Source organism: Macaca mulatta, chromosome 14, assembly GCF_049350105.2.
Source record: "Macaca mulatta isolate MMU2019108-1 chromosome 14, T2T-MMU8v2.0, whole genome shotgun sequence".
Lineage (NCBI taxonomy): Eukaryota > Metazoa > Chordata > Mammalia > Primates > Cercopithecidae > Macaca > Macaca mulatta.
In genome coordinates, this window is record NC_133419.1 from 48,366,693 (window position 1) to 48,388,670 (window position 21,978).

A 21,978-nucleotide genomic window follows, 5' to 3' on the forward strand; every position below is an offset into this window, starting at 1 on the left:
GTGGTGAGCAGAGATTGCGCCATTGCACTCTAGCCTGGGCAACAAAAGCGAAACTCTGTCTCAAAACAAAAACAAAAACAAAAACAGATCTTCTTGACAAATATGTTCTAAAGGTCTGGTGATCAGGCTGGTTACTGACTACTGCTGCCACATCATCACAATACCTTAGCAAGGAGGGGTACCTGAGCTCATGTTCTTTTCTCTCCTTTTTCTCTTGCCTTCTTCCTCTCAGTGGAGAAGAGGTATAAAACACTGACTGGACTTCCCTAGTCTCAAGAGTCTGGGCTGAAATGAATTGAAGGAAGCTGATTTTTGTATAGCCTTCTAAACTAATCCTGACAATTTCGGTATTGATGGGTTTTCTTTTGCTTTGTTTTTTAAAAGAGATTCATTGGCTCCCCTGGGCAAAACTACAAAGCAGGCGTGTATTCGCCTGCCTGCTCAGACTTCCATAACAAAATACTATAGACTGGTGGCTTAAACAACAGATATTTATTTTCTCACAGTTCTGGAGTCTAGGAGGTCTAAAATCAAGGTGCCAGCTGATTACATTACTGTTGAGGGCTTCCTTGCCAGATTGCAGATGGCCACCTTCGCAATGTGTCCTCACATGGTAGGGAGAGCTAGCTCTCTCATCTTTTCTTAGAAGGACACTCCTATTGGATTAGGGCTCTACTGTTTATGACCTCATTTAACCTTAATTACTTCCATAAAGGCCCTATCTCTAAATACAGTTGCAGTGTTGGTTGGGGCTTCAATATATGAATTTGAGGGAACACAAACATTCAGTCCATAGTGGGGTAAAAGCCGGTGTTTGAGATTCTCTCACTTCTCTTTTTGAATATCCTTCTTCTTTCTAGCTTCCTTAACCTTGTTTTTGAGACTTGTTTCCTTTGCTTGCCTAAAATGTTCTTTCCAGACCTACTTTCCAAACTCTCCATCCTGTCAAAACTTCTTTTTCCAACTGAATGAAAATATGATTACCTGAAGGAGTCTGACATGGAATTCTACAATTCTACTGTTCGATAGGAGAGGATTTTTAAAATTTGGATTACTTTGTTTTTGTGGGTTTTTTTTTTTTTTTGGAGACAATCTCATTCCACCACCCAGTCTGGAGTACAGTGGCGCAATCTTAGCCCACTGCAACCTCTTGCCTCTTGGGTTCAAGCAATTCTCCTGCCTCAGCCTCTCGAGTAGCTGGGATTGTAGGCGCGCACCACCACACCTGGCTAATTTTTCTATTTTTAGTAGAGACAGGGTTTTGCCATGTTGGCCAGGCTGGTCGCGAACTTCTGGCCTCAAGTGATCCGCTCCCCTCGGCCTCCCAAAGTGCTGGGATTATAGGCGTGAGCCACCGTTCCCGGCCCTTGGATTACTTTCTTTCCCACCTATTTGTCATCTTTCTCCTTTATTAAAAGGGAATAAATTAATAAAGACATATTTTTAGCATTATACCAATCGTCATCTATCAATAATAGCTCTTTAATTAGTCTTGGGGATCCTACAGGGTTCAAGAAAACCAAGCATGAATTCTTTCTTGGGCTAAATTATTTTGTTGGGGTGAGATGTATTTTAACAAATGTTTGGCCTATAGAACAAAGGGAATCCTTGGCAAAGTGACAATCTGCTTAATATTTTTAAAGAAACGAAAGTGGTTTTTGTCATTTATTACGTTGAAAGAATTTACCATGTGTTCTCATTTACTGTTAACAAATTTTCTGATTACTTTGTAGGCTTATTGAATCAAGTTTGGGAAGCATTGCCACAAAGTTTAACTTCTTCATTCATAACCTTGCTCAGCTTCGTTTTTCTGGTCTTCCTTCTAATGATGAGCCCATCCTTTCATTTTCACCTAAAACATACTCCTTTAGACAAGATGGTCGAATCAAGGAAGTCTCTGTTTTCACATATCATAAGAAATACAACCCAGATAAACATTATGTAAGTTTGATTTCAATATTTATAAACAATCATGCATGTATTATTGTTGTCCTTTCTACTTCCTTTGCTGACTCTGCTAAAGTTCCAAGCATTTGTTCTATTCATGCTGCTTTCTTCCATGAATGGTCCATAAATAAGTAAATGTACTTGAAGCATCCCTAACTTTTTTGTATTTAATTCTTGCTATATTTACTTCAAACAATAAGGATGGAGTGATATTCTGTCTTTTAGAGACAAGGCTATAAGAATGATGCAATTCTGTTTTTTCTCATTCTTCAATTTTTAAATTTTTATTTATTTGGTTTTTTTGTTCATTCTTCAGTTTTTTTTACATTTCAAAGGTAAAGTGTGCTTGTTGTACAAATTCAATCAATACAGAAGTATACAAAGTAAAAAGTCAAAGTTCCTTTGCCAGTCTCTGATACAAAACACACACACGTTGTCTTTGAACAGAAACAGGAACTTCAGCGTGCTTTTTCCCCTTCGAGACTATAAGCGTTATCTTTTTTGTCACTTTTCACCCTTGTGCTAACTTTTTTGTTAGACAATACTTTCCAGAACTGCCAGTTTTAAACTTTTTGGCAAATTGATAATCTTAAAAAGGTATTTTACTGTTTTAATTTTCATCTATTCTGTTAATAAATTTTAGTATCTTTTTGTATGTTTATTAAGTTATCTTAACACCATTTTATTGCATAATCCATTCTCTCCCCAATATATACTACTACCTTTAAGTTTATATATATGTATCTCCAAATTTGTTTCTGGCCTTCTATAGATAGATCCTACTTGGCACCAGTATTATATTCTTTAAAGTACTGTAACTTTATAAAAGTCCGGGTGCAATGGCTCACGCCTATAATCCCAGCACTTTAGGAGCCCGAGGCAGGTGAATACCTTAGGTCAGGAGTTCGAGAGCAGTCTGGCCAACATGGTGAAACCCCATCTCTACTAAAAATATGAAAATTAGCTGGGTGTGGTGGCATGTGCCTGTAGTCCCAGCTACTTGGGAGGCTGAGGCAGGAGAATCGCTTGAACCCGGGAGACAGAGGTTGCAGTGAGCCAATATTATGCCATTGTACTCCAGCCTGGGTAACAGAGCAAGACGCTGTATCAAAAATAAAAAAAGTTGAAATAGCCAGCAAAATAAGTTTTCCTTCACCACCGCTCCCCCCCGTAAACCTTTTGCCTTTTTTAAAAACTTTTTATTTATTTATATTTTATTTTATTTTGAGACAGAGTCTCACTCTGTTGCCCAGGCTGGCGTGCAATGGCACGATCTCGGCTCCTGAAACTGGTGCCTCCCAGGTTGAAGCAATTCTCATGCCTCAGCTCCTGAGTAGCTAGCTGGGACTACAGGCTACCCAGCTAATTTTTGTATTTTTAGTAGAGGTGGGGTTTCGCCATGTTGCCCAGGCACATGGCCAGGTGAATTCCTGGCCCTAAGTGATCCACTCATTTCAGCCTCCCAAAGTTCTGAGATTACAGGCGTGAGCCACCATGCCTGGACTATTTTTTTTATTTATTTATTATTTATTTATTTATTTATTTTTGCAACGGAGTCTTACTCTGTCGCCCAGGCTTGAGTGCAGAGGTGCGATCTCAGCTAACTGCAAGCTCTGCCTCCCGGGTTCATGCTATTCTCCTGCCTCAGCCTCCCAACTAGCTGGGACTACAGGCGCCCGTCACCACGCCCCGACTTTTTTTTTTTTTTTTTTTTTTTTAGTAGAAACGGAGTTTCACCGTGTTAGCCAGGATGGTCTCAATCTCCTGACCTCATGATCCACCCGCCTCGGCCTCCCAGAGTGCTGGGATTACAGGCATGAACCACTGTGCCTGGCCACCTGGACTATTTTTATTTTTACTTTTTGAGAAACGGTCTCGATCCGTTACCCTTGCTGGAGTGCAGTGATGCAATCTTGGCTCATTTGGCTGGCTTGGCTCACTGTAGCCTTGACACCTGGGCTGAGTTGATCCTCCCACGTTAGCTATACAAGTAGCTGGGGCTACAGGCATGTGCCACCACAGCTGGCTAATTTTTATATTTTTTTTATAGAAACAGAACCTTACTATGTTGCACAGGCTGGTCTCTAACTCCAGGGCTGAAGTGATCCTCTCACCTTGGCCCCTCAAAGTGCTAGGATTATAGGCATGAGCAACTGTGCCTAGCTTACACTTTTAAGTTCTAGTTTATATATCTTAGGATGGTTATGATCACTCTTAAAATGTAGTTAGATGTGCTATAAATACAATGACTTGTATTTGCTTTTTCCTATTGTTGACATATATATTACCAAGATAAAAGTACTTGAACTACATAGAAAAATTAAGCTATAAATTTCTTTTCTGTCAGGAAAGGAGGTTTTATTGCTTCTTGGTCTTTTAGTTAAGATCAATATAGGAAAGAAGTGGTTTTTTTTTGTTTTTTTGACACGGAGTCTCGCTCTGTTGCTCAGGCTAGAGTACAGTGGTGCCATCTCGGTTCACTGCAACCTCTCCCTCCTAGGTTCAAGCGATTTGCCTGCCTCAGCCTCCCAAGTAGCTGGGATTACAGGCACGCACCACCATGCCCAGCTAATTTTTGTATTTTTAGTAGAGACATGCGTGCTTTTACTATGTTGGCCAGGCTGGTCTCAAACTCCTGACCTCAGCTGATCCACCCACCTTGGCCTCCCAAAGTGCTGGGATTACAGGCATGAGCCACCGTGCCCGGCCTAGAAAGGTTTTAAATATAAATTTTATGTGTTTATGGTGTGATTTCTTTTCAGATTTATGTAGTCCGAATTTTGAGGGAAGGGCAGATTGAACCATCATTTGTCTTCCGAACATTTGACGAATTTCAGGAACTTCACAATAAGCTCAGTATTATTTTTCCACTTTGGAAGTTACCAGGGTATGTATCCATCCTTGTACATTAATCCTTTTTGTAGGAAACAACTTGTTATCAAATGTAGGTGGAAAGCTTTGTGTTAATACTTAGTAAGATATTATCAGCCATGTGTGGCTTATTTTCCTTTGTATCACAAGGACCTAATACAAAAGTAGACATAAACAAGGAACTATAAGTTTTTGTTGAATGAATAAATGATCAGGATGTTAAAATATGAGATTTTCTAGACTTCTAACTTTTGTTGAGCTTTAACTTTGCTGTCTCTACCATAGTAAGCAACACAAGATAGTAATTTGGTATCTTGGTTTTGAAAAAAGTCATATGCGGCCACGCATAGTGGCTCACACACTTATAATCCCAGCACTTTGGGAGTTAGAGGTGGGGAGATAGCTTGAGTCCAGGAGTTCGAGACTGGCCTGGGCACCATGGCGAAACCCCATCTCTATAAAAAACACAAAAATTAGCTGGGCTGGTGGCACATGTCTGAAGTCCCAGCTACTCGGGAGGCTGAAGTGAGAGGATTGATAGATACCAGGATGTTGAGGTTGCAGTGAGCCAAGATCACATCACTGCACTACAGCCTGGGCAACAGAGTGAGACCCTGTCCCAAAAAAAAGAAAAAAAAAAGTCATATGCTAAATCAGTGCAGAAATAATCTATCATGGGCCATACTGAGCTCCTCTGATAAAAAAAACTGAAGCATGGCCATGTGCAGTGGCTCAAGCCTGTAATCCCAGCATTTTGGGAGGCTGAGGTGGGCAGATCATGAGGTCAGGAGATCAAGACCATTCTGGCTAACATGATGAACACCGTTTCTCCTAAAAAATACAAAAAATTAGCCGGGCGTGGTGGCAGGCGCCTGTAATGCCAGCTACTCAGGAGACTGAGGCAGGAGAATGACGTGAACCCAGGAGGTGGAGCTTGCAGTGAGCTGAGATCTTGCCACTGCACTCCAGCCTGGGCAACAGAGTGAGACTCCGTCTCAAAAAAAATAAGTAACTGTAGCAAACACCATCAAGACTGTCAATCAAAATCTTAGTTTTGTATCAGATACCCTTTGGGAGTCTTCAGTTTTAATGTAGCTCAATGACCAGTAGATTTCCTGTGTCAAGTTGTTCATATTTTCTTCAGACTAGATTTCAAAAGTGAGGAGGAGGTGAAGTGAGTATTAGAGTTTGTTTCCATGTACAGTTTCATTTTTCCACTGCTACCAAAATAAGTGGAATTAAGATTATCCTTTCAGCACCTTACTTAGGCCTTACGTTATTATTTGTGGATTTTACTAGTGTATATATAATAGTTATGGCTGATTGAGTAGTGATTTTTTTTTTTTTTTAGGGATCAGATCTGGATAAAATATTTGAGTGATTATAACTTGAGAAGAAATAGTAGAAAATAAGTATTAGATAGGTGCAAAAGTAATTGCGTTTTTTGCCATTACTTTTAATGTCAAAAACCACAGTTACTTTTGCACCAAGCTAATAATAATAAGTATAGGAAATCAACACATACCTTTTCAACCAATGCTCATCAAAGGATAATGGGTAACTAAACTATGTCATCTCCAATACTTTGAAGAGAAATCACAAAAAATTACTTATTTTATTTTATTTTGAGATGGAGTCTTGCTCTGTCACCCAGGCTGGAGTGTAAGCAATCTCGGCTCACTGCAACTTCTACTTCCCAGGTTCAAGTGATTCTTCTGCCTCAGCCTCCCGAGTAGCTGGGATTATTGGCATCTGATTATAGGCATCAGCACGCTAATTTTTGTATTTTTAGTAGAGATAGGGTTTCATCATGTTGGCCAACCTGGTTTTACACTCCTGACCTCAAGTGATCCACCTGCCTTGGCCTCCCAAACGCCATGAGTCACCATGCCCAGCCACAAAATATTACTTTGTAATGGATTAAGACTACTTTGTCTTTAAGTATATATAGAAAAAGTATATTTCTAAAGAAATATTGTACTTATTCAAATCCCACTTGTTTTTGTTGTTCTTTTGTAGCTTTCCTAATAGGATGGTTCTAGGAAGAACACACATAAAAGATGTAGCAGCCAAAAGGAAAATTGAGTTAAACAGTTACTTACAGAGTTTGATGAATGCTTCAACGGATGTAGCAGAGGTAACCTTACTAAATGAGAAGTAATAACATCTTATACCTTTTGTGTTACATAATATTTAAACTAATGAATTGTTTTCTCTTTATTCTTAGTGTGATCTTGTTTGTACTTTCTTCCACCCTTTACTTCGTGATGAGAAAGCTGAAGGAATAGCTAGGTCTGCAGGTGAGATTATTTTTTTTCTCTTTATTGGTAACTCATGATCTGCAAGTCTGTAACTGCTCAATGAATGTGGTAGAATGACAGCAGGCTTACTAGCTGTAGTCTGAGAATGGGAGGAGAGTATTCTTTCTAAGCCAGTCTATTTCTGAATAAATATAACTTTCCTAATAGATGTGATTACTAAAGAAGTATAAATCAATGACCTACCAGGTTGTTTACTCCTTTTTCCCCTCCCTTCTATCCGCCCCACATGTGACAGTCTTGAAAATACAGCAAAAATCCTTTTATTGCAGCTTGAACCACTACAACAAATAAAGATGAAAATATTTGTATTTTCAGATGCAGGTTCCTTCAGTCCTACTCCAGGCCAAATAGGAGGAGCTGTGAAATTATCCATCTCTTACCGAAATGGTACTCTTTTCATCATGGTGATGCACATCAAAGATCTTGTGAGTGATTACAAAGAATGATGGTTATAGAGGAAACCCTTACCTTGGTAGGAAGCATTACTATTAAGGGACTGTTTTTCTTTTTAGGTTACTGAAGATGGAGCTGACCCAAATCCATATGTCAAAACATACCTACTTCCAGATAACCACAAAACATCCAAACGTAAAACCAAAATTTCACGAAAAACGAGGAATCCGACATTCAATGAAATGGTAAGTTAAAATCATTTCTAGAAGTTACCTTGGTTTATTGAGTTTTTTTTTAATTTTAATTTTTAAGTTCTGAGGTACATGAGCAGGATATGCAAGTTTGTTACATAGTTAAATGTACCATCGTGGTTTGCACACCTGTCAACCCATCACCTAGGTACTAAGCCCAGCATGCATTAGCTATTTTTCCTAATGCTTTCCTTCCCCCCATCCCATCCCCCAACAGGCCCCAGTGTGTGTTGTTCCCCTCTCTGTGTCCATTGTTTTGAGATTTTAAATTTTAAAACATTTTAAGGCCAGGCGCAGTGGCTTCTGCCTATAATTCTAGCAGTTTGGGAGGCCGAGGTGGGTGCATCACTTGAGCTCAGGAGTTTGAGACCAGCCTGGGCAACATGATGAAATTCCATCTCTACAAAATTATGGTCACTCTTTGGCTAATATTGTCACATGTTTTCACTTGAAATGTTCCAAGAAACCAAACAAACTTTAATTTGTGATTTACTGTTTCTTTTTTCCTTTGTTGTAGCTTGTATACAGTGGATATAGCAAAGAAACCCTAAGACAGCGAGAACTTCAACTAAGTGTACTCAGTGCAGAATCTCTGCGGGAAAATTTTTTCTTGGGTGGAGTAACCCTGCCTTTGAAAGATTTCAACTTGAGCAAAGAGACGGTTAAATGGTATCAGCTGACTGCAGCAACATACTTGTAAACTAGTGAATGGCTGAGCTTTGGAAGCAAGAACAGTTATAAATGTGCATGCATACATGCACACACAGACACACACACACTTGTTAATTTTGTACAGTATTTTTATACTTGGACAGAACTTATAAAATTAAATATACTTGCTGCATTTCAACACATCTGTTGGACCAACAGTCACATAACTAACCTTTTTGAATTTTTGGAAGCCGTTGCTGTTTTAAAGTCATTATACAGAATGCTACAAACCCTAAACTTAATATATACTAATCCCTGAAAAAGACTTTGAGACAGTACTGTGTCAGTTCAGCCACCTATTTTGCATTGTTTTCTATAAGGAGACAGAGCATATGTGTTTTCCTGTTATGCACCTTTTATAGCCTTTACCACTGTGTAATGTTCACAAACACCAAAGTAAAGGAAAAATGCAGGATGTTACCATAAAATCCAGCTGCTATTCATGGAGCTGAAAAACAAAGCACAAATAATAGATAGCTATGTTAAGAACTACTAAGTAGTTTATAGAAGTAGGGAAAAACATAATACTGCTTTTTATTCATGTCTTTAAAGCCTTTTTCAGAATAAGTGCCAATCATTGATGTTGTAAATAATGGTGCCTTAACTTTATATGCTTCCCTGGCACTTCATTTCTGATTTTTTTCCTGGTTTGATAAATAATTAGTACATAGGTTTCACTCACTTTCCGCTTACTAAAGACAAGAAATTATGTACATGTACTAATGTTTTTCCCACAAAATATCCTTTACTTCTGATGTATGAATTAGTTATTTAAATGGTTAATTCATTTACGTTTTTGTTGCCGAATACCTGAATAAGACTCACCAATGTGATTGTACAGTAAATTCCATCATTCCATTAAAATCCTACATTTATTCCCAGGAGTGGTAATTTCACCTCCCTACATCTATACTCCACTCCCTCAGTAAATAAGTGAAAATTGTTAACCCATGTGCCCATTCCTGAGTAGGGCAGACTCTTCACAAGAGGCCCATGACAAGAATTCTAGGGTCCAGATTGAACTTTAATATAGACCTTTGTCTACGTAGACCAGTTTGTCTTGTAAACTGTCTTACTTACATGTGTAAACATTTTACATTCACGTGAAAAGTTATTTTCCTTTATATAATAGGATTCAGAATCATAAGGGACAGGATTGAAATTATTCTACAGTAACCAGTAAGAATAAGATTCGGCCGGGTGCGGTGGCTCATGCCTGTAATCCCAACATTTTGGGAGGCCAAGGTGGGCGGATCACCTGAGGTCAGGAGTTTCAGACCAGCCTGGCCAATGTGGCGAAACCCCATCTCCACACAAAAATTAGCCAGGCGTGGGTGGTGGCGGGCAACTGTAATCCCAGCTACTCGGAGGGCTAAGGCAGGAGAATCGCTTGAACTCAGTCACTGCCTGGGTGACAAGAGCGAAACTCCGTCTTAAAAAAAAAAGAAAAAAGAGTAAGATTTATTTTTATTAGTTACTAATTTCAGACACAATTTTGAATTTGGATATATACATATATATAATAATAACTCTCATGGTTAGAGTAGAAATTCAGATACTTTAAAAATGGTAATAGAAATTGTACCAGTCAGGTTGCTGTGAGAAAACTGACAAAATATGCAATAAAGAATACCAAGAGAAAAAGGACAATCGCCAGTTCAGTTGCCCAGAACAGAATTTTTATGAACTGCACAAATGTTTAATGTAAATGGTGATACCTACAGGGAAGAAATAGAAAAGTTGATAATATATCAGTGGGACGGGGTGGGGGAAAAACTTGAAATTTTTGGTGCCTAACACTAATGGTCCATATGTAGTTAAACCCATGAGTATGGTATACGAATGTCTTTTTTTTATGTTAAAATGTGTTGTCTATTTAATAAGTTAATTAAAATGCAGATCAAAGCACCGCCATTTGCTTTTTCCACAGATCATTAACATTTCCTCAAAGTGTGTAAGTACCTTTGCAAATGCAAATGTGCTAGTAATTTTCACTTAAGCTTTTGAGACTTAATTCCATTCCACCAGTTATCACTTAGCCACTGTAATTTAAAAACAAACAAAAACTGTCTTGGTAGAGGTCATCGTTAATTAGACTCAACATGTACTGCCTTTTTGCAGTCTATTGTGACAGTGTCTTTTAGCACAAATAATAGAGCTAAAAAATGTCCTGTCACTTCCATTATAAGAAATCTGGATTCATATCTAAAAGTATATATAATACTGTACAGTTAAGAGTTCAGAATAAGTGGTAATGTTTTCTCTTAATTTAACTCATTTTGTGCCTTCTTTACTCATTCAAACACACATACATTTTACATATAGTTTATTTCTTTATGAAATGCTAATCTTCAGCCCATACCAAAAAATAAAAAAAGAGGGGAGCCTCTTTGCACTACTACTATCAATCAATTTTAAATTAGTTGGATTTTTAAGCATTTTTTAAAAGCTGACATTAAAGTAAATCTGAAAAACAAAAGTTTAACAAACTGACCAAGACACTAATTTTTACGTATAATCACAATATTTTATACTCACCTTTATTGACTAAAAATAATTATGCTGCATGTTGTCCTGCATCAGAAGAATTATTTCTTCTTGCCAGTGTTTTGGGATTTGAAGATAATGGTTCACTCAAAGAACCTATTATTTTCTCTACTGAGGAACCCAATGTAGAACTTGCACTGATATTTTTATTACTGCCTTTATATGAATCTATAGGTATCTAAATGTTAAGGCATGTATGATCTTTGATTTCTTTTTTCAAATTAAAGTTGTATAAAAGTTTCAGTATCTTGCCTTAAATTAGTTGCCTATTTCTAGAATTCAAATATTGTGGCATTTAAAAAAGAAAACATTCACTTTTGAAACTTAGACTTCAGATCAAAAAAGACTGAACCCCCACTATCATAATCTATAAATTTATTGCCATGTTGTTTGACTAGCAGTGCATATATGAATGAATATGGTAATTAGTCTCATCTATAAGAACCAAATACTTTAATTATATTAAGGTAGTGAATAAAGATGTATAATATTTTTATTAATACCCTGAATATATTCAGTGGATTGAATGTGACTTCATAACTGTACTACGATTGTATTAAAATATTTCTGGAATAAAAGAACTCTGCTATCATTTCTTTCCTTGTTGACAGTATATACTAACATTTTTGGTTCCAGACTTTGCTATGAGCTCAATCTTGATGTTCTTTCCATCTCACCCAGGAGTTTATTAGGTTTAATAATCCTCAATTTCAGAACTAACCTGTCGGTTGCCTCTAAACATGTTCAAATAGAGATTCTGACTTCTGTTACTCTTTTTTTTTTTTTTTTTTGAGAGAGTTTCATTCTGTCTCCCATGCCTGGAGTGCAGTGGCAACATCTCAGCTCACTGCACCCTCCATCTCCTGGGTCAAAGCAATTCTCCTGCCTCAGCCTCCTGAGTAGCTGGAACTACAGACATGCACAACCAAGCCCGAGTAATTTTTGTATTTTTAGTAGAGATGGGGTTTTGCCATGTTTTCCAGGCTGGTCTCGAATTCCTGACCTCAAGTGATCCACCCACCTCGGCCTCCCAAAGTGCTAGGATTACAGGCGGGAGCCACCGCACCCTGCCTGAGTGTTACTCTTTGAAGGTGTGGATTGCAACCACTTTGCTACAGTCCCATCACTGTTTCTCAGAAGGGAAATGCTTCTGTGAGTATAGTCCCTGGCGTTTGGTACTTTACTTAAGATATTAAGTAGTCCTGCAGCAGTACTAAGTAGTCCTGCAGCAGTACCTTCATCCTGTAATGATAAGTGTGAAGCTGTGGTTCTCTGACCCTAAGATGACATGTGAAAGGGCCCAGAGACCAATGAAGAGCAATAACTCAATTACAGCCAGCTTTGGGGGTGACAGTTTCTGTCAGAAAAAAAGGATCTTTATTTCATCCTTACTCTTTTGAAAAACTTCATTATGCAAATCTGTAATCATTTACAAAATTAGATAACAGCCTAATGAACTCCATGAGTGAATCCATCACACAGCTTCAACAGTTACTACCTTCAGGCTAACCTTGTTCCATCTGTATTAACTAAGATGTTCCTAGGTATGGGTATCTGAATTTATCCTATTTAAGATTCTTAAAACTGTGGATCAGGGCTGGGCGCAGTGGCTCACCGCTATAATCGCAGCACTTTGGGAGGCCGAGGCGGGCGGATCACGAGGCCAGGAGTTCCAGACCAGCCTGGCCAATATGGTGAAACCCCCACCTCTACTAAAAAATTAAAAAATAACAGGCGCCTGCCTGTAATCCCAGCTACTCAGAAAGCTGAGGCTGGAGAATTGTTTGAACCTGGGAAGCAGAGGTGGCAGTGAGCCGAGATCATGCCACTGCATTCTAGCCTGGGCGACAGAATGAGACTCCGTCTCCAACAACAACAACAAAAAGCCAGGCGCAGTGATTCACGCCTGTAATCCCAGCACTTTGGGAGGCTGAGGCAGGCAGATCGCAAAGTCAGGAGTTCAAGACCAGACTGGCCAACATACTGAACCCCCATCTCTACTAAAAATACAAAAATCAGCTGGGTATGGTGGCACGCACCTGTAGTCCCAGCTACTTGGGGGGCTGAGGCAGGAGAATCGCTTGAACCCGGGAAGCAGAGGTTGCAGTGAGCTGAGACTGCGCCATTGCACTCCAGCCTGAGCAACAAAGCGAGACTCTGTCTCAAAAAAAAACAAAACAAAACAAAAAAAAAACTGGATCAGTAGCTTTCTTCACTTCTGAATACTTGCTAGCCATTATCGTTTCAAACGTTTTGTCTGCCACCTTTTGGAACTCTGATTAAATGCATAATGTATAATAGACATTTCCACTCTTCTATGTCTTCTCGTCTTTTTTTTTTTTTTTTTTTTTGTCCCTGCATTCTCAATTTTTTCTGACTTATTTTTTATTTATTTATTTATTTTTATTTTTGAGACAGTCTTGCTCTGATGCCCAGGCTGGAATGAAGTGGCACGATCTCCACTCACTGCAACCTCCGCCTCCTGGGTTCAAGCAATTTATCTGCCTCAGCCTCCCGAGTAGCTGGGATTACAGGCATGTACCACCACGCCTGGCTAATTTTTGTATTTTTAGTAGAGACAGGGTTTCACCATGTTGGCCAGGCTGGTCTTGAACTCCTGACCTTGTGATCCACCTGCCTCAGCCTCCCAAAGGGCTGGGATTACAGGCATGAGCCACTATGACCGGCCCTGACTTATTTTTTAATTCACTACTTCCAACTGTTTAACCTATCCATTAGGTTTTAAATTTTGGTGGTTGTATTTTTCTTTTCTTTTTTTGAGACGGGGGTCTCAATCTGTTGCCCAGGTTAGAGTGCAGTGGCATAATCATGGGTCACTGCAGCCTCAACCTCCCTGGGTTCAAATGATCCTCTCACTTCAGCCTCAAACAGCTGGGACTACAGGCACATGCCACCATGCCTGGCTAATTTTCGTATTTTTTGTAGAAATGGGGTTTTACCATGTTGCCCAGGCTGGTCTCAAACTCTCAAATACCTGGGCTCAAGCAATCTGCCCACCTTGGCTTCCCAAAGTGTTGGTACTACAGGTGTGAGCCATCACGCCCAGCCAATTCTTGTATTTTTTCATTTCAGTAATCAGTATTTGGTTCTTTTTATTTGTTTGAATCACGATCCAGGGAAGATACACACAACACTGTCAAGACCATTCAAAGAAAAAAGTTGTGGGTTTCTTTGACCATTTAAAAAAGAAAAGATTTTTCCAGTAAATGGTGCTGGGACAACTGGATAACCACATGCAAAAGCATGTGTAGGACTCTTACACCACATATAAAAATTAACTCAAATGGATCAAAGACCTAAGTATAACAGCTAAAACTGGTTGGGCACAGTGTCTCACACCTGCAATCCCACTCCTTTGGGAGGTCAAGGTGGGAGGATTCCTTGAGCCCAAGAGTTCGAGGCTGCAGTGAGCCAGATCGCATCAATGCACTCCAGCATGGGGGACAGAGCGAGACCTTGTCTCTGGGGGAAAAAAAAAAAGCCAAAACTAAAACTCTTAGAAGAAAACAAAAACCTGGGTGTACATACATCTTTATGACCTTTGATCTGATGATTCTTAGATGTGACACTAAAAGCATGAGCCACAAAAGAAAAAAATTGATTATTTGGGACTTCATCAAAATTAACTTTTGTGCATCAAAGGAAACTATTAAGGAAATAAACGACAACCCGTAGAATGGGAAAAAATATTTCCCAATAGTGTATCTAATAAAAGGAATCAGACATATACGAAGAATTCTTACAACTCAATAACAAAAAGACAGTTCAATTTAAAAATGGGCAAAGGGCCAGGCATGGTGGCTTACCCCCGTAATCCCAGCACTTTGGGAGGCTGAGGCGGGTGGATCACCTGAGGTCAGGAGTTCGAGACCAGTCTGGCCAACATGGCGAAACCCTGACTCTACTAAAAAAACCACATACAAAAATTAGCCAGGTGTGGTGGCACGCTCCTGTGATCCCAGCTATTGAGGAGGATGAAGCACGGGATCGCTTGAATCCAGAAGGCAGAGGTTGCAGTGAGCCAAGATCATGCCACTGCACTCCAGCCTGGATGACTGACAGAGCAAGAAAAAATAAAAAAATTAATATGGGCAAAGGGCCAGGCGTGGTGGCTCATGCCTGGTAATGCCAGCACTTTGGGAGGCCAAGGCGGGCGGATCACCTGAGGTCAGGAGTTTCAGACCAGCCTGACCAACATGGAGAAACCCCGTCTCTACTAAAAATACAAAATTAGCTGGGCATGGTGGCACATGCCTGTAATCCCAGCTACTCTGGAGGTTGAGGCAGAAGAATCGCTTGATCGTCTCAAAATAAAAAGTCCATACAATGGACTTTTATTCAGTCATAAAAAGGAGAAAAGTACTGATACATGCTACAACATGAATGAACCCTGAAAACATGCTTAGGAAGCTGGGCAGTGGCTCCTGCCTATAATTCCAGCACTTTGGAAGGCTGAGGCTGGAGGGTTGCATCAGCTCAGGAGTTCAAGGCCAGCCTGAGCAAAAGAGTGAGAACCCTGTTCCTTAAAAAAAAAAAAAAAAAAAAAGTTCGGGCGCGGTGGCTCACATCTGTAATCCCAGCACTTTGGGAGGCCAAGGCGGGTGGATCACCTGAGGTCAGGAGTTTGAGACCACCCTGGTAAAAATGACGAAACTCCGTCTCTGGACATTTCATATAAATAGAATCATAAGGCCCGGCGCGGTGGGTCACACCCAGGCTAGAGTGCAGTGGCGCCATCTCAGCTCACCGCAACCTCCACCCTCCTGGGTTCAAGCAATTATCTGCCTCAGCCTCCCAAGTAGCTGGGATTACAGGCATGGGCCACCACGCCTGACTAATTTTTGTATTTTTAGTAGAGACGGGGTTTCACTATGTTGGCCAAGCTGGTCTCAAATTCCAGGGATGACAGAGAGAAATCAGAGAAAAATGGAGACATCTAGGTTTGTATTAAGTTTGAGCAAACAGGATCATGTTTAACTGAAACAAAGGGGCAAGGTTTGGGAACTGGAGTCATATTAAATTTGAGATACCTATTCCATATCTGAACTAAAAACGTAATATTGGCTAATGATAAACTTTGCTAGGAAAAAAACGTTACCCAAATAGGTACCGAATTTGACTAAAATTCCTGATGGTTTGGGAAAAGTTATTAATCAAATAGTGATAGATTATGGCTTTTCTTTTGGGGGGGGGGTGTTGTTTTCTTGGAGAATTGACCCCTTTTTGTTATAAAGGGTTCTCTCTTTATCCCTGATAAGTTTACTTTTTTTTCTTTTTTTCTTTTTGAGACGGAGTCTCGCTCTGTCGCCCAGGCTGGAGTGCAGTGGCCAGATCTCAGCTCACTGCAAGCTCCGCCCGGGTTCACGCCATTCTCCTGCCTCAGCCTCCCGAGTAGCTGGGACTAAAGGCACCTGGCACCACGCCCGGCTAATTTTTTGTATTTTTAGTAGAGAGTGGGTTTCACCGTGTTAGCCAGGATGGTCTAGATCTTTTGATCTCGGGATCCGCTCGCCTCGGCCTCCCAAAGTGCTGGGATGACAGGCGTGAGCCACCGCGCGCGGCTATCCCTGATAACTTTATTTCAAATAGTGACAGGTTTAAAAGTGGATGCTTCACTATCTAGTTTCCCAATGTCTCGCCAGTTACTTTAAACTTGTCGACTGTTTGATTTCACTGACCTCCCTCCTTCCTAGAGCTATGCTTATAAAAAAAATTTAACCATTCAAAAATTTTTAAAAGTTGCTTCATTTGCCCATTCTTTCAACGCATGGTTGTGTACCAGCACTGAGTCAGTCTTTTTCTTTCCTTTTTTTTTTTTTTTTTTTTTTTTTTTAAGACAGAGTGTTGCTCTGTTGCCCAGGTTGGCGCGCCGTGGTGCTATCTCGGCTCACCGCAATCTCCTTCACGGCTCCAGCGATTCTCCAGCCTCAGCCTCCTTCGTAGCTGGAACCAAAGGCACCAGCCAGCACGCCCGGCTAATTTTTTGTATTTATCGAGACGGCGTTTCGCCATGTTGCCCAGGCTAGGTCTGTCTTAAAAGAGCTTCTTCCGGCCAGGCGCGGTGGCTCACGCCTGTAATCCCAGCACTTTGGAAGGCCGAGGCGGGCGGATCACCTGAGGTCAAGAGTTCAAGGCCAGCCTGACCAACATGGAAAAACCCATCTCTACTAAAAATACAAAATTAGCTGGGCGTGGTGGCGCATGCCTGTGATCCCAGCTACTCAGGAGGTTGAGACAGGAGAATCGCTTGAACCCGGGAGGCGGAGGTTATGGCAAGCCGAGATCGCGCCATTGCACTACAGCCTGGGAGTCAAGAGCGAAACTCCGTCTCAAAAAAAAAAAAAAAAAAGCTATTTCCTTGACGGTTCCTTTTTCCCAGGAAATTCAAATGCCTCATTTTATCCCTCATCCTCTTGGCCTTTGCAATCTTGCTCCCAAGGCTCTTCCCTGCCCACCAACTGTCTCACTTGGGAACACGGCTCCGTAAGCCTCTGCCCAACCCTTCTCCCCAGACAGTCCAGCGCCCCAAAGCCCTGCGCAGGGGAATTCGAGTGCGGAGGGCGGCAGGCATCCGCGGGGACCTGGTTCAACTCCTTAGACCGTTTCTTCACCGTCAGTGACTCTCCCGTGACAGATAAGAGTAGGATTTAGAAATGAGAAATGGAAGCGCCGGCTGGGGGGTAGCTGCAGCCATGGCTTCCCGTGTGGTCATCACATGCTATTGTATCTGTTATTTCATTAGGCGCAGGGCCGACTCTGAGGTATCTAGTTCCAGGGCAAAGCCAGGCACTGGTGAATGAGCAAACACCTGTGTATGGCTGATTCTTCTAGCCCTACCTGCTCCATGCCCACCCACAGCGCAGCATTCGAATCTTTATGATCTCGGAGTCCGAAGTAGGGAATTTCAACGCAAGCTGCTGTCAGCCTCAAATTCCCGCTCTGGCCACAAGGCTGATCAAAGACCGATGCATGCCGGGATGAGGCCCGGCCGACTGACGAATCGCTTGCGACGCTGAAATGCATTTCGGGAGATGTAGTCACACAGACGACGGTGACTGCGCAGCGTAGCTCCGCCTCCTGCGTGCGAGGAAGCGTGGACGTGTGAGGTCACTTCCTGCGTGTTGGGTGGCTTCCTACGGCGTTTGCATCCTCGCTCTCCTTTCGCTGCCTGACTGCCGCCATCATGGGTCGCATGCATGCTCCCGGGTGAGCTCGGGGCATCGAACCGGATTGCTGGGCGGGTGTGGGAGGAAGAGAGGGAGTGTGGGCAGCGGGCCGAGGGGATGATGTTCTGGGCTGCTCAGGCACGAGCCGACACCTCACTTAGAGACTGCTTCTCTCCCCAGGAAGGGCCTGTCCCAGTCGGCTTTGCCCTATCGACGCAGCGTCCCCACTGTAAGTAGCGCGCTGGGACCGGGGAGAATCCGAGGAGGGGGGTGGCATTTGTCTCGGGTGAAGCGACGCCGGGGTGAGGAACTTGCGTGTATGAGGAGCGCGGTTTTGCGGGTGGAGAGGGCGCTGTGCTTAGGCGGCATTCCTGGGTTCTCATCTTAAGGTTGCTTTCTATTCCATAACAGTGGTTGAAGTTGACATCTGACGACGTGAAGGAGCAGATTTACAAACTGGCCAAGAAGGGCCTGACTCCTTCACAAATCGGTGAGTGTTTGTGTAGCCTCTTTCGCCTGTCCTCGTGTGACTTGTAGGATCTAGTAGGTGGTAACGTTATTTTAAAAATCGCAAAAACTATGGTCTCGGCACCGTGCTACAGGCATCATTGTAAGCACTTTACGTGTACTGATCTCGTTTAATTCTGACCACAATACTTTGAAATAAATCTTCGTGGCTTTCCCCCCAGTTTACAGTTGAGGATCCAGAGGCACAGTGCAGCTGGATACTAACCAGCCCCAAATCACACAGCTCTCAAGTGGAGGAGTTGGAATTGGCTAAGCAGAGTGCCTGATACAGTTCTTCACAGTTAGGTGTGGTTTGAATCTCAGTTGCATGTGACTTCGTGCAAGTGGCTTCATTCAGCAAATGTTTGCCTTCTGTGTGCTGAACATGGTTCTGGGGCCTGAGAATATACTAGCCTCCTACTCCCCCGCCCAAAAAAGCCAGCGGCAATGTGCCTGTATTTCCAGATACAGGTGCAAAGGTGGGAGGATCACTTGAGCCCAGAAGTCCTAGGCTGCAGTGAGCTATGATGAAGCCACTGCACTCCTGGGTGACAGAGAGGCGCCACCTTTTTTTTTTTCTTCTTTTTTTTTTGAGACAGAGGCTTGCTCTTGTCGCCCATCCTGGAGTGCAGTGGCACGATCTCAGCTCACTGCAACCTCCACCTCCTGGATTCAAGCGATTCTCCTGCCTCAGCCTCCCGCATAGCTGGGATTACACGCACCCACCACCAGGCCTGGCGAATTTGTGTGTTTTTTTGTTTTTGTTTGAGACGGATTCTCACTCTGTCGCCCAGGCTGGAGTGCAGTGGCACGATCTCGGCTCACTGCAACCTCTACCTCCTGGGTTCATGCAAGCAGTTCTCCTGCCTCTGCCTCCGGAGTAGCTGGGACTACAGGCAGCACCACCCCGCCCGGCTAATTTTTGTATTTTTTAGTAGAGACGGGGTTTCACCATATTGGCCAGGCTGGTCTCAGACTCCTGACCTCAGGTGATCCACCGCCTCGGCCTCCCAAAATGCTGGGATTACAGGCGTGAGCCACAGCACCTGATCCCACCTCTTAAAAGGGGGAAGGGGGATGCAAAATATCTGTACTCTTGGAGCTTGTAGTCTAATTGGAGGTATGACACACCAAAAGAAAATGTGCCATAGATTGTAAGTAATCAGAACTCATTAGAGGTTTAAAAGAAATAACGTGTAAAGTTTTTAGAAGAATGACCAGAGTTCTCAATAAATGTTAGCTGTGGAATCTCAATTCCTTTGGTCATCTGTATTCCAGCAAACCCACTGGGATGATAGTTTTCCAGCATTCTTAGTTTCCACCAGAAAGGTTTTCCTTAGTCTTGGGTAAACCTTCCTTGGATGTCTGAGTGAGCTTTATGTGCATTCCCATGTTGGTTTCTGTGATGTATAAAAGTATACCTCCAGCTTACAGATAGGAACTATGCCCTGATTTCTGAGCCTCGACATCATCCAGTTAGTGTTTCGTGTTGAAAGTTAAAACATGATTCCCTTTTCAGGTGTGATCCTGAGAGATTCACATGGTGTTGCACAAGTACGTTTTGTGACAGGCAATAAAATCTTAAGAATTCTTAAGTCTAAGGGACTTGCTCCTGATCTTCCTGAAGATCTCTACCATTTAATTAAGAAAGCAGTTGCTGTTCGAAAGCATCTTGAGAGGAACAGAAAGGTAAGCTAATAAACAAAATCTGGTGCTAAATAGGACTGCTCGTACATGCATCTGGTTTGAATTATTCAAGGTGGCTTAGTACACAAACTAGTGTAGTGTTGCTTTGAAGTTCAAATTCTACCCAAAGAGATTTTCATTAGAGAAAGTGCGTAGTAGCTCTACATTGTCTTATTAATGTTTGATAATGTTCGGTCATTTTGGGTGGTTTTCTTGAATTGCACCAAATTTTATTTTTAGGATAAGGATGCTAAATTCCGTCTGATTCTGATAGAGAGCCGGATTCACCGTTTGGCTCGATATTATAAGACCAAGCGAGTCCTCCCTCCCAATTGGAAATAGTAAGTGTCAACTCTTTTGTTGTTGTTGTTGTTATCAAGCATAGGAGTCAGCCAGTAGTTAAAGTCCTAGTAGTGAATATGTTCGGCCTTGGGGGCTATTTGGTTAACTGCTCTTTGAGCTCTGGCCTGGTAGTGGGAAAACAGCCACAGGCAGTACATAATCGAATGGGTGTGGCTGCTTGTCTTTAATAAGATAGTAGGTAAGTTTTCCTTTCATACCTCTACTCCCAGGAGTTTGAATTAATTTTCGCATGAATTGCTCACTATGATGATTGATTGCCAGACATTCGCAGTTTCCACCAGAAAGGTTTTTCCTTTTGTTGGCCAGTTCTTCCTTGGATGTCTGAGTGAGCATCTTCATTCATTGTGCTTCAACGCAATGCGTTGGTTCAGGTATTCAGTAGTTTGGTGCACTTTATATAGTTTGTATTTATTAACTGTTTGAGAATAGCACCATTAGTGGGGAGATTATCTGTTAACGAATATGGAGGGACCGGTATTAATCCTGATTTTCTTTCCCCGTTTTTCTTTTTCAGTGAATCATCTACAGCCTCTGCCCTGGTCGCATAAATTTGTCTGTGTACTCAAGCAATAAAATGATTGTTTAACTAAAAGCATGTTTTATGTTTATTTTCCTAGAAGAAAAATGTATATATATCAGTGGTTCATATGTGTTGATCTTGTTTGATGGGGAAGTGTTTTAGGTGACTGATGTTAGGATTCCAGGGAGCAGTAAGATAGTGTACATCACATCCCTTCATTGGCCCCTTAAACCAGTTGAGCAGCTTATAACCTCATAGGTGGTTGCCTTAAATATGGAGAACTGGAAGACACTAGGAAATAATGCCTTTGTGTTTGTTTTGGTGTCATGGCAAAAATGTTTCTAAGTTTTTTTGATACATTTAATGTTAAAGACAGATAGATCTCTGGCAGATGTTAACCACTGGTAGCATCAGAAATAGTAATATGGGCAAAAGTAATTGCGGTTTTTGCCATTACTTTGATGCAAAAACCACAATTACTTTTGCACTAACCTAATACATAAAAGTGTCACTGGAGGGAGGGGAATCTGATATGGAGAGACATTGGATCTTGCAGTGAGGGTTAAAGATGAAGAAGGAATCTAGGGGACAGTAAACAGGCACAGTTCGTCTGGAGCGTTGGGGGTTTAGGAAGAATATTTGAAATGGGCTTGGGTTCCTGGCCTTTGAAAATA

General features: G+C 41.7%; 2 protein-coding genes and 1 non-coding gene across 5 annotated transcripts in view; all 3 read left to right on the plus strand.

The window, feature by feature from the left end:
- The window catches only part of PIK3C2A (phosphatidylinositol-4-phosphate 3-kinase catalytic subunit type 2 alpha), a 118,276-nt gene extending 106,657 nt beyond the window's left edge, over window positions 1-11,619 (plus strand). For all 3 annotated transcript variants that reach the window (XM_028833601.2, XM_077963183.1, XM_028833600.2), the window contains 7 exons: window positions 1,734-1,941; window positions 4,710-4,834; window positions 6,838-6,955; window positions 7,046-7,118; window positions 7,455-7,564; window positions 7,652-7,777; window positions 8,301-11,619. In XM_028833601.2, the coding sequence (XP_028689434.2) occupies window positions 1,734-1,941; window positions 4,710-4,834; window positions 6,838-6,955; window positions 7,046-7,118; window positions 7,455-7,564; window positions 7,652-7,777; window positions 8,301-8,483 (943 nt within the window). In that variant the 3' untranslated portion in view covers window positions 8,484-11,619. The remainder of the gene's footprint in view (window positions 1-1,733; window positions 1,942-4,709; window positions 4,835-6,837; window positions 6,956-7,045; window positions 7,119-7,454; window positions 7,565-7,651; window positions 7,778-8,300) is intronic.
- Window positions 11,620-18,210: 6,591 nt separating this feature from the next.
- Window positions 18,211-21,367, plus strand: RPS13 (ribosomal protein S13). Its single transcript, NM_001265917.1, is given in 6 exon segments — window positions 18,211-18,268; window positions 18,409-18,457; window positions 18,640-18,718; window positions 20,255-20,424; window positions 20,662-20,762; window positions 21,299-21,367. Coding segments are annotated over 6 exon segments (456 nt in total). The 5' UTR covers window positions 18,211-18,245; the 3' UTR covers window positions 21,333-21,367.
- LOC114672593 (small nucleolar RNA SNORD14) lies at window positions 21,023-21,113 on the plus strand. The gene has a single exon (XR_003722980.1). It is a non-coding gene; the product is annotated as a small nucleolar RNA SNORD14 (small nucleolar RNA).
- Window positions 21,368-21,978: the final 611 nt, after the last annotated feature.